Source organism: Falco peregrinus, chromosome 7, assembly GCF_023634155.1.
Source record: "Falco peregrinus isolate bFalPer1 chromosome 7, bFalPer1.pri, whole genome shotgun sequence".
NCBI classification, from domain to species: Eukaryota; Metazoa; Chordata; class Aves; order Falconiformes; family Falconidae; genus Falco; species Falco peregrinus.
Window position 1 is genome coordinate 18,475,636 of NC_073727.1, and position 12,441 is coordinate 18,488,076.

Genomic DNA, 12,441 nt, shown 5'->3' on the forward strand with positions numbered 1-12,441 from the left:
AGCACAGGGAGCTCCGTGGGGAGAGCAGGAAAAACTTCTTTCCCTTGAGGGTGCCGGAGCACGGGGACAGGCTGCGCAGAGAGGCTGCGCAGTCTCCTTCTCTGGGGACGTCCAGAGCCCACCTAGCTGTGGCCCTGTGCGGCTGCCTGAGCAGGGGTGGGCTGGGTAGTCCCAGGGGTCCCTTCCCAGCCCCACTGCCCCGTGTGCTGTCCTGGCTTGGGAAAGGGGTCTCTTGGAGTGGCCATGACCAGCCTGGGTGGGAAGGGACTGGCGGTGGGTCTGTCCAAGCTTGATCTCAAGCCTCTTCTGGATGAACCACGTATAAGTAAGGTATTCTCCCTCTTCTGCACAGTCTTTCCCCACTTACACACACAAGGTTGCACCAGGCTGCTGCAGCAAATTCAGGGTTGGACCTCTCAACAGTTTCCCCAAAAAAATCTTTCTCTGGATTTAAAACACAATCAAATATGTGAGTTCATCTTGCTGCAAAGAGCTGCTGGTTCTACCCTCGCCCTGATGTCCAAAGTCCTTCTAAAACCACAGTTTTGAAACAAGCAGCCAGAAAAATATCTCTCTTAAAAGCATCTCTATTTTGGAAGGCAAAGAGCTGCTGCAAAGATTAAAGCAAAAGCAAAAACCGTTCTCCACTCCCACTCAGTTTTCAATGCAAAGGCAATTGATTTGAGACACAAGGACACACCAAAAAGGCTAACAAACCAAAAGCAGGAAAATATATGGTGAATTCTTCCTTTTTTCATCTATAGGTTTAAGAGGAGGCACAATGTCCCAACTTGCTCCACCTGCAGCTTGTCAAAGGGATGATGATAGGCTGGAAAATGCAAGGTAAGATATGGCCTGGAAGAATTTAGCAAATGAGAGCTAAAGGGTGACTCAAACCCAGCTGGAAACATTATGGAAGCTTTTCACTGACATTATTCTTCATATGGCAAAATATAAATTTGAGTCAATCAAAATGACTTGCCACACTGCTGACCTCACCAAGCTGTTTCAGATTGTTTAAAAAAGCAAATGCAGAGGATAGATGAAGACACATGTTGGAACGGTATTTTTCACATATTCAAACCACCACAACGCTGTTGTGAAACATTTGATGAAATCTCATTTTTAAATTATATTTAAAAGTTTAAAAATCCTTGAAAAGTAATAAAAATTATGAGTGTAATAAACTGAAAGATTTTGGTTTGGGCTGAATAAAATCCTCTCTTGTTTGAAGAGAAATCAGTAGGCGTAAGCTGAGACCAAGAGAAATTCACACTGGAAACAAAACTCTCAATTTAACAGTAAAGAAAATTAACAAGCAGAATGATTGACTGAAGGGCTGGTGGATTGCTCTGTCACTGGACATTTTAAAATCATTTTTATTAGGGGTTTTTTTTACATCACTTGAGATAATAACAAGTTCTGAGACATCCCAGAGCCTCTATTGCAGGAGGTCAAGATGACACCATCATAATATCCCTCCTGGCTTTACAATTTCTGGCTCTTTTAATCTCTTTACTAAAGCAAGTCAATAATGTTAATAGGGCTTGCTGGGAGCTGCCAGCATCGCTTTGCAGTCAGCCCAGAATAAAGAAAACCATTTTCAACACTTCTTTTGCATTTGATTACAGAAAGATGAAGTTATGCCTGGAAACTGCCTTCCAAGAAATGATGGCAGTGAAGATGCACCTCTCCCTTTTCCCAGAGATGGGAGCTGATGTTGGGAGCTGGCCCTGCTTCACCTGGACATGCCCGCAATTTGGCCACCCCAGGGTGGGTTTGGAGGTGGGATGGTTGTGCAGGGGTAGGACCTCAGTCTGCAGCAAGGATCCCTGCTGCCAGCTTGGTACTTTGCAGAAATGGAGCTGCATTACATCACCTTGAGCATCTGTCCCGTGCTTGCCAGCAGCCCTTCTGGAGGTAAGGCTGCCCAGAGCAGCTGCGGATGCCCCATCCCTGGCAGTGCTCAAGGCCAGGCTGGACGGGGCTGGGAGCAGAGGGGTGGGTACAAGATGGTCTTTAGGTCCCTTCCAACCCAACCGGTTCGGTGGTTCTCTGATTCTATGATAATGCAATGCCAGAACTTGCTCAGGTGCCATTGTAGAGGAAACATACCTTTAAAATCACAGCTTTTAAGGAGCTGAGAGAGGCAAGGTTTGTTGAGAGGGGACATATAGAGAGTGCTTTCCGTCCTAATTCTGGAGGGGATTTTTTGCAACCCTTGTCTTCGAGTTTGCTCAATGCAAGGAACAGGTTGCTTCCAAGCAAAACCTTTCTCTTTGCATCTCAAAGGACAAGGAAGTCCAGTCAGCTAGTTATCCAGTCTCAGCTGGTGGGCAATGGCTTTCCATACCTGCCCATCTCTGCCTCCTCAATATGTCTGATCATTTTTTGGTCCCTCTCTCCTCCTGCAACAGCCCTCACTGCCCACAATCCACCCCTATGCCTACTAAAAAGATCAGTATATTCCAAGCCTGGGAAAAAGTGGGTCACCTCTCCAGGAGGGCTGGCTCTGCTGCGCATCAGGGGCTATTCCAGATTTATATTGCCACTAATATTTCTCCATGCAAAATGCCTCAGGTGTTGCCCTCTGGATTCTCTCTTCTCAAGGCTTCCTCAGTCTAAAGCTATCATTTCGCTGGAGCAAAGGCTGGGACCAGGTGGTTTGGAGAGGGAATTGATCAAGCCGAGTTGTCTCTGTGCCCCTGAAGTTGCAATGAATCCGAAGGGATCCGAAATCCTGCCAAAAGCTCAAAATGCAAACACACACCCTCACCTCCCAGCTCTGGTTTGAACAGAGGATGCTCCAGAAATGCAGGCTAAACAGAGGGATGTGGCGTTTCTGCTCACAGCAGGCTCTAAAAATCCAGAATTTGAGCATGTGCATCCATGTGGCTTGTGGTGTGCAGAACATGGGGGGATTTATTGTCTTGCCTAAGGGGGACCTCTGCTGTCCTGGTTTCAGCTGGGATGGAGTGAATTATCTTCTTAGGAGATAGTACAGTGCTGGGTTTTGGCTCTGATGTGAGAACACTGTTGATAACACGCTGATGGTTTTAGTTGCTGCTGGGTGATGTTTTTATCAAGTCAAGGACTTTTCAGTTCCTCAGGCCTTGTTAGTGAAAAGGCTGGAGGGGCAGAAGGGATTGGGAGGGGACACGGGCAGGGCAGCTGGCCTGAAGTAGCCACGAGGTATTCCATACCATGGGACATCATGCCTGGTATAGATCCCTGGGGGGTTGGCTGGGACCCAGGATCGTGGCTGGGCATCGGTCAGCAGGTGGTGAGCGGTTGCATTGTGCATCACTTGTTTATGATTTCTCCTTTTCCCATTGGATTTTATTCTCTCCCACCACCCTTTTATTATAACTGTTATTGTCATCATTGTTATTACTGCTCTTTCATTTTTGTTCTGTTTCAGTTATTAAATTGTTCTTATCTCCACCCTTGAGATTTCCATCCCTTTCCCACACTCCTCCCCACCCCTCTGGGTGAGGGAGGAGCGAGCGAGCAGCTGTGTGTGTGGTATTTAAATACCAGCCAGGGTTAAACTATGACACTGCTCCTGTAAAATCCGCCCTGCCCAGGATGCCCCAATTTTGCAGCAACAGACAACAGTCAGTATTTGTGTTTTCCAGAGCACCCTGCAGATACCAACTAAAACAGCTCCAGCAGAGCTGCCATGACACAGGGTTAGATGGAGACATGAGGTCTTCAGAGGGGAGGTGGTGAGTGCAGGTTATCCAGCACCTCAGGCACAGGCTGGGGAAGCTGGTTTCTCCTACCGGTGCCTCCTGTCAGAAGCACACAGCTTACACAGAGGCGAAGGGTACCAGGCTGTCTGCTTTGACCTGCTGCGCAGCTGCACCAAGCTCCTGGCCGGGCTGCAAGGCACCAGGCAGTGCAGGTACCTCCTCAGTCCTAGGTTAGTTCATTCTACAAATGTCATCATTTTTGACATCAAGAAGTTGCATGTATTTAATTTTCATCCATTAATTTTCCTCTCTCCTCCCTGTGACACTGAAGGGCCTTAAAAATATGGGATTGTCCTCCTTTGGAGGGTCCCACGGACTTTCATCAGGCAAACTCTCAGTCTGATAAACCAAGGAACAGCAGGAGCTGTTATTTCCAACCCTGGTATTATTGTTGCATGCCAGGTCTGCACCCCCTCGATTTTTTTCTCCCTACTTAGGACTGTATTCCTTGTACTTTTATTGGTTTCATTCCTTCTGTCCCCACAGGAGAAGTCACCTCCTGTCTCCTCCTAATGAAACCACTCATCTTTTCATTGCTAATTGCTTGCTGTTAGCACCAAGGGTTACATGCGATTGCTCTTTTCCTTTGTGCTGAGTGTAGGAAGCAGTTTATAGAGGAATAAGAAAAGGAGGGGAGGCTGAGGCTTTATTTTTTAATTAAAACACTAGGGTTTTGATACCCAAGAAGATCAGAAGTAACCGTATTTCCAAGTGTGTTATAAAACCCCGTCTCCATAGGAAACAGCTCCCATGAGATGTGTTAACCAGATGGAAACGCACTGAGTTACGCAGCAGCTGCTCTGCAAACAGGGAGCCTGTTCCTTGGCATTGAAGGCTCTGGAAGAGGGGTGCAGATCCAGACCGGGTGGTATTTCTTATCCTGATTTTCCCCAGAGGGGTATAAAGAATGAGACTTCAGGTGAGCTGCTGCATGAGGTTATTTCTCATGTGCTACAAGGGTCAGAGAAAAGCAGTGTTGAGGTCAGAGACAAATACTGTAAAAGTTGATCTTTTCAGAAAACCAGTACTACTGGCACAGATCAAAGCTGACACACTAACGGCCAGGGCAGAGCCAGTGTGGGGCTGCTCTGGTGCAGGAGAGCACTGGGAGCAGAGCTCGGTGCGGGACTGTGGTCAAAGCAGCTGCTCAGCTCCTCTGTGGGGATCTGAGGACCACGCTGTGCTCTGAGCTGCCATGAGTCTCCAGCAGCAGGACATTTCATTGAATGGTTTGGGTTGGAAGGGACCTTAAAGACCATCCAGTTCCCACCCCCCCACCATGGGCAGGGACCCCTGCCCCCAGCCCAGGCTGCCCCCAGCCCCGTCCAGCCTGGCCTTGAGCCCTGCCAGGGATGGGGCACCCACAGCTGCTCTGGGCAGCCTGGGCCAGCGCCTCGCCACCCTCACAGGGAAGAATTTCTGCCTCATCTCTCATCTCCATCTCCCCTCTCTCAGGTAAAGCCATTCCCCCGTGTGCCATCGCCACCTGCCCTTGCCCAAAGCCCCTCCCCAGCTTTCTTGCCGGCCCCTTTAGGCACTGGCAGGTGCTCTAAGGTCTCCCCGCAGCCTTCTCCTCCCCAGGCTGAGCCACCCCAGCTCTCCCAGCCTGTCCCCACAGCAGAGCTGCTCCAGCCCTTTCATCATTTTCGTGGCCTCCTCTAGCCCCGCTCCAAAAGGTCCATGTTCCTCCTTATGCTGGGGACCCCAGAGCTGAACGCAGTGCTGCAGGGGGTGTCTATTGCAGGCTTTTTCTGAGCTGTGGTGCCTGAGCAATTGGAGACTGTGTGTAGATTAAACCTGATCCATTCCTGCTTTTCCCCCATCCTAAACTTCTCACGGCGTGCAGAACAGCCAGCCTTCGCTGTGCACCCTCAGGAAAGTCCTGGCTGCCTTATTCCTTCAGACCAAGAGTAATGGGATGAAGGCAAGGTTGAGGATTCAGGTGCATAACACAGACTTCTCTGTTCTCAGAGAGTCAGCAGAAATATGGACAGATGGACCGACTGAAGGGCAGCAGCAGCCACTTATTCCTCATGACCTACCTGAATGGCTGAATTATTGTCGTCTATGAGTGTGTCCGTCACCTCTACCTGCCCCTCCTCCACCACCTTTTGCAGGACCATCCGGAAAGTGCCAATGAGTCTATGGAGGAAAGAAAAGAAAAGTCAGGCAAGCTCTAGTGAGCACCCACCAGCATCTGTTTTTAATGGGAAAGGGCTTTGCTGGCCATGTCACCCAAGCATATGTTTTTGGCTGGTTTTGCTTTCCATTTGCCTTAAGAGGAGGTAGATGTGAGACGCAAGATCAGAGCATGGCCAAGGTTTCTGGCAGCTGCAGCAAGTGACCACAGCTCAGTAGAGATGGTGGTCAAAGAGGCCAGGAGAGAAGCCATTTCAAGGTAACACTGTTGGGATAAGAAGAGAAGGAGGCTTTGGGCATCATCAGTCTTGTAGTACTGGGATGCAGTTAAGGGAACCCAAATTGGCCTTTTCCATCCTGAATGTCTGCATTTATGTCTGTGCTAGTTAATCAAACAAGGCAAGAACCAGAGCACTGTTCCTCACCTATCTGCACCAGGACATTGTCAGCACAGGACATGACATGGGGAGGTCCCAGGTCAACATGCCTGACCCAAACCTACCCCCTCCCAGGAGGGTTTATCCTGTGGCAGGGCATCCCTGGAGCAGTTCGGATGTGCCTGGTTGTAGGGGGGATGAGTTGAACAGCCCATCTGGGCTGGCCCAGGATGGGAGAGCAGGGCTCATGATGGTTAGTTTACTTGGATGGAGATAGTCTGAAGGTTCTGCATGAGAGTCTGAAAGTTGCTCAGAGGAGACTGACTCCCTTCTCTAACCATAACTGATGCCTGAAGGCTTGTGTCCCTGTGCCAGACCACTCTGACCCTGCTAGATATCTTCAAGCAACACAGCAGAGACCCAGGGAGATTAGGCTGTCTGCATCCTGGGGGATATCATACAATCATTTAGGTTGGAAAGGAACTTTAAGATCATCAAGTCCAACCATTAGTTTCAAGATCCAACTGGAACAAGTCAAGAACTACCCCATGTGAGGTCAAGCTGACTCAGCTTTGAGCATGAGATCGAGCTAGAGAGCTCCTGAACTGCCTTCCAGTCTGAATTGTCCTGTGATCCTTTGATATGATACTACGATCCTTGATCCTATTATTGCTGTGGTCTGTAGTGTGTGAGGCAAGCTGCCTGCCAAAGTTCAGTCCCTGCGTATTTGTCACACCCCGGTGGAGTTGGTGACAGCCTCACCTGGGCCAGGACCACATGACCCAGAGCCACAAGAACTTTTGCGGCTGAAAGGAGACATTTACAGCATGCATGGAGCAATGGTTTAACACATTATTTCCTCCTTCCCAGGTTGTCCCCACTATTGCGCTGGATGCTATTGGCCCAACAGCAGAGCATTCCCATCTTTCCTTCAGTGGAAAACAAGCTGGTTTCTCCAACCCCACCGCTGCAACAAGCAGCCTGCCCGACTGCACAGGAACACACGCGGAGGGCTCACATCTGTCCCACTGGCCCTGCATGGGCTGACTCCCACCATGGGCTGAGATGAATGTTGAGGTGAGGGTGTATAACACCTTCTAACCATCATGGCTGTTTCTCCCCTGAGCTTCTTCTCACCACCTGAACTCCCCCAAGATGAGCAGGATGACAGCATCTGGTTGCTCTTAGTGGTTCTGGCCTGGGCTTGCTGCAGCCTGCCACTCGTACAGCCAGGGAGCGCAGTACTCTGTGACCTAAAAGCAGCCACGTTTGTTAAATTACAGGTCTGAATAGATACCACAGAGTGTGGAGAAGCCTGGCACTCTCTAATAAAAGTCATTACTTATTTGCCAGCTCATGGCTTGTCAAGGAGCTTTGTGTTCTTCATGTTCTGCTATGGCACCAGAGGGACCTTCCCAGGCTGAGAAGAGCCAGCTGTGAATCAAGTGACTCCTGATACAGAAAAAGCCCTGAAACAGTGAACACAGAGCTGCCTTACCCTGTCTGCCTTGCATGTCATCTCCAGTGCTATGACCCCAGATGACAGTGAAGATATTACACGGCACACCAGGAATATGCCTGCAGTGCTCTGCCAGCTGGGGCCAGCGAGAAAGCTGCTGCTGATTAAACTGCTTCCTTGCCAACCTTAAGGCATCGCTTACTGTGATGCTGATTTATGGAGACGTGATTTCACAGAGTAAGACAAGAACTCCCCGTGCTGTGTGGTGGGGTGCTGAGGGCTCCTCTCCTGCCTCTGCCCCTGTGTAACCCAAGCGCCCAACGCTTTGCCTGCATCAGCAGCCTGGAGACCCACGGTAAAAGCAGGGCAAGCAGATTTACCCTAGGTCAGCCTGCTGCAGCGCTGGAAATGGGCTTTGACTTTCCCACCTTTCAAGCCGTCTGTCTCCTTATGCTTTGAAGCACCCTCTGAAATGCAGCACAGCACTGGATGGAAGAGCAGGGTCTGCTCAGCTCCCTGGGGTCCTGGGGGTGTGATTTGCCTGGGTCCTGCCCCTGCCAGACCTCTTACTTTTTTTTTTCCTCTTTTCCCACCCAAACATCCTTTCTTTGCACTGGTCCCTGTGCCTCCTTGTGCACGCACCTGCATGCATGGGGATCAGACAGCGCCTCTGTGGGTATTTCTCTGACCGAAGAAATCAAACTGCGCTGTGTAGATGTCCCACTGAACACCACTCATTTGAAATAATGAACTACCTGAGGAAATTAATAAACCACCTAAGCAAAACAGAAAAATGACATTACTGTTGCTCATCCACTTATCTAGCTCTGACTTGCAGTAGCAGCAGGGATGTCCTGCTTTCCAGCAAACCTCTGACAGATCCTGCTGTAGCTTGCTGGTCATGTTTGATGCTCTAGGAACAAAGGAGAGCTGTGGCAGAGCTTCCCCAGTGTGCTGTGCAGGATGGGGCCTTTTCCTGCAGGACTTTCACCTCCCCTCCTCAGCCCCCACACACTGTGCATGGCTGGGTCCCAGCACCGAGCTCCTTTAACTCTGTCTCCAAGGTGCCATGTAGGTCATCGAAGATTAACACCTCTGTGTGCTTCACATCACTTCATGCACAATGAATAATGCACCACCGGCCCCCATGGAGACCTGCTTCTTCTCTAAGACGAGCCTGTCGGGGAAGAAGGCTCCCTATCAGCCTGGATTTCAGGGTTTGTGAAATAATACTTGCTGTTTGCAAGAGCAGCAGCTCTCCTGTTTTGGGAAGTCTTCCTTGAGGGAAGTCTGTGGGATGTGAGCACAGGCTCTGCTGCAGGGATCTGGAGGGCTGTCCTCTGCCTATGGCTGGATTTGATTAAAGCAGGTCAGTTTGGAGGGATGCTCTTGTGGCTTGAGCTCTAAAATCAAGTTATTTTAGTACAGTTGCTTATGGGTTAGATTTGTGAATGTTGCTAGGCTCAGCCGGCAACACACTATGCAGTTCTTGCTCTTACATGTGTTTGTAGGTGTTGGTATTATTTAATCTATTTGCTGATGGCACATCATAAAGATGCAGCCCCTTGGAAATGCCACGTAGCTCTAAGCTGTGGTAGTGGCTTCTCTGCTCCTCTTAGATCAAGGTGGATGCAGGTACTGGTGGCTCACATATGTGTATTGCTCCAGAGCGGCCTGATGAAGGAATGGGAAGCTTCTTGCACAGAGACAGTGATGGCTTATGCGTCTGTAAGTGGGAATAACCCTCAGTGATGAGGAAAGTCCTTACTGCTGTGATGGGAAATGCAAAATAACCTGGAACCAGCCTCACCTCCAGAGAATTTACCCTGGACCCCGTCACCCTCCCAGGAACTCTGGTTTACTGAGCTACCCTCAGGGAAGAGCCCTGGTTTCAAGGCAAGGTGTGCTCCTTTGCCAAGGGACATGGTATGATCTCTTAATAAGAAGACACCATTGTCAGAATTCTTTTTTTTTTTTTAACCTAAAAGCTAAGAATACAAGGAGGACTGTCTCAGCCTGGTTACAGATAGCATAATCTAGCAATTTCATTCAGGAGGCCCAGGAAAATCATACCATGGACTTGGCAGTGCTAGGTTAACATTTGGACTTGATAACCTTAAAAGTCTTTTCCAATCTAAACAATCCTGTCTATGGGACTGAGGAAGAGCTCAGCTTTTGCTTGCCTTTGCAGTGGCCTATGAGCATATGGAGAGTCTTCAAAGCTCAGCTACCATAAACCAAGCGTGTGTCTGACACCAGTGTGTTCACCAAGTTCAGACAGATCACTGAATTTTCCTGATCGATTTAATGCTCTAGACTGCAATCCACTTCAGTATCCTCAGGCTGATGGAGGATGCATGACAGCACTGTAGCTTTGGGCACTTCTGCTTTCTATTTCAGCTGCAGAAGCTGCTCTAAAGCGGTTTCGAGCTGCCTTGCCTTACTGTGCAACTGCAGTGGGTGGGAATGTGCCTGTACCCAGTTCTCCCTGCCCAAATACCTCTCAGTTTCCCAACTGAAATCTCCAACAGCCCAGTGCTCACAGCTGCTGCTTTAGCAACAAATCAGTGTGGGGCTGAAATGTTTCCCAAGAGATCTCGCAGCAGGGCTTAGAGCTTCTTGTTCCAGGGCCAGCATGTCTGAATCACAGACCTGTTGTGTAGAAGGGACCTCCTGCACTAAGCAAGACCATCACCAGCTCTGGATGAGTTTGGCCATGACTTCACCCCCCAAGCCTCAAAAACCTCCATGGATGGAGACCCCCCACCTCTTTGCTGACTTGTTAAGGCTGTACTACCCTCCAAGGGAAGAATATTTTCCTGATGTCCCAAGCTGTGCCTGTTGCTCCTTGTTAATTCATCTGTCACTAGTTAGCTCTGTAACTCCCCTTCAAGTAGCTTCAGGCTGCTCTTAGGTGGACCTTGGTGTCCTTTCCACCAGACCAGCCAAGCCCTACTCCCTCCACCTTTCTCTGCAGGTAGCATGCTCCAGGCACTAGTCAGCTGAGAGCTCATTTGTGGTGGTGGTGGTGGTGGTGGTGGTGGTGGTGGTGGTGGTGGTGGTGGTTCCAGCTGATGGCTGCTAGTGTTGACCCCACCGAGGAAGCAACTGAAGTCTTAAATTAGTCATGACGAGACTTTGCCATTAATTGGTGCCTCCAGGGAATTCCATTCCATGGGAAATACCTAAAGGTATCCCAGATGGGGGAACAAGGATTCTTCTGGTTCCTCTAAACCCCCTTGCTGGTGGTAGTGGGACAGGGCACAGGCAAGGCTGGTCCGAAAAAGCATGTTTCTACTTCATAGCAGCAACGCACATGCGCTTCCCTGGTGCTTCCCAGCTAAGGAAGCCCCCCACAGCTGGCAGCTCTGGCCATGGTCCAGCCCGTCTCACAGCATGTCATCTCTTAATATGAACACCACCTCCGAAACAAGAGGTAACTGGGGGATTTCTCCAGTGTAGCTGTTGTGGCTTTGCCAGGAGGGGTATGAGAGCTGTGGCAGTTTCTGTGCTCAAGGCTTTATGGCATGGTAGCTGCCACACACCCGTATGGTGGTTCTCCCTGAGCGCATCTGGATCTGTCCCTGTCAAAGCAAATAGAAAAAAGAGTGGGGGAAAAAAACCCAGGAGTCAACAGGGTGCAAGGATCTCCAAGAGGCATTTTGTGCACAGCCCTCCCTTGCTTGCTCAGGAGCATGGTTGTGGGGTTGGGGGGGAGCTGGGGCTGATAGGGGTGACCCTAGAGCCAGGCAGTATCTCCGCATGAGAACAGGATAATGAGATGTCCCAGACAGAGGGACCCCTCAGGACAGCACATGCCCCAGCTGCAGCAGAGAGCCAGAGGCCCCTCCTGAACCCCAAGACTGATTTTCCAGACACCTCCTGCTCCTGTGACTTGCTGCAGTGCTGCCTCTGGCTGGGACAAAATCACTCATGAGAAGCCCAGAGGCTGCAGCATCACGTACATCTCCATCACGTTGATGTTCTCCCCAGCTGAGCTACAGTCAAAAGCACACGCTGCTTCTGAGTGCTTAGAACTGCAAGCTGTTGCTGCTGTGGGAGCAGATGAAAGCAGGTATGTCAGAGCCAGTCCTAGCCCTGCAGCAGCTTTTTCCCAGCCACAATATTTGGATGGTGGTAACAGGCAAAGAGCAGATGCTTCCACCTCCTGAGAAGATGGTGAGATGCAGGCCCTTTCACCATCCTCTTAGCATGTCCTTGCAACCCTTCCAGCCTGGCTTCTGCGTTTCTGCACTCCCCTGCTCTGCTCACAGACCTCGGGCCAGCTCATCTGCAAGTGTGTGACTTATTGGGAAGATACATCTGTGTTAGGCTTGGGATAACATGCTCCTTCCTCAGACCCCTCCCTTGACAAGAACCAAGCAAAAGCGAATAAAATATTCAGCACTGTCTACACAGCCCTTCATTTCCAAGTGTTTCATAATTCATCAAGTGCCCTGCTCCCTTCCCTGGCATTTCTGCTGATGGAAAGAAAGGGAGTTTTTCTGGGTCACTCGTAATTTTATCAGACTGTAGGAATAGCTCTTGTTTCAAACCCAGCCTGGCTGGTTCAGTGCTTAGAGCTTGCTCAAAGCCTTGGATCAGAGCAGTCTGGGATGGCTGCACACCCATAACATGGCATGCTTTGCTCTTTGCCCTTGTCTCCCCTTCCCTGCTAGCTCAACCCTTGGATGCTGTTTGCTCCCTGGGC

At 49.9% G+C, this 12,441-nt stretch overlaps 1 protein-coding gene across 13 annotated transcripts in view; it reads right to left on the reverse strand.

Moving 5' to 3' along the window:
• The window catches only part of OTOF (otoferlin), a 115,748-nt gene that overhangs the window by 68,906 nt on the left and 34,401 nt on the right, over positions 1-12,441 (reverse strand). For all 13 annotated transcript variants that reach the window (XM_055810421.1, XM_055810417.1, XM_055810427.1 and 10 more), the window contains exon 4: positions 5,798-5,897. In XM_055810421.1, coding sequence (XP_055666396.1) covers positions 5,798-5,897 — 100 coding nt within the window. The remainder of the gene's footprint in view (positions 1-5,797; positions 5,898-12,441) is intronic.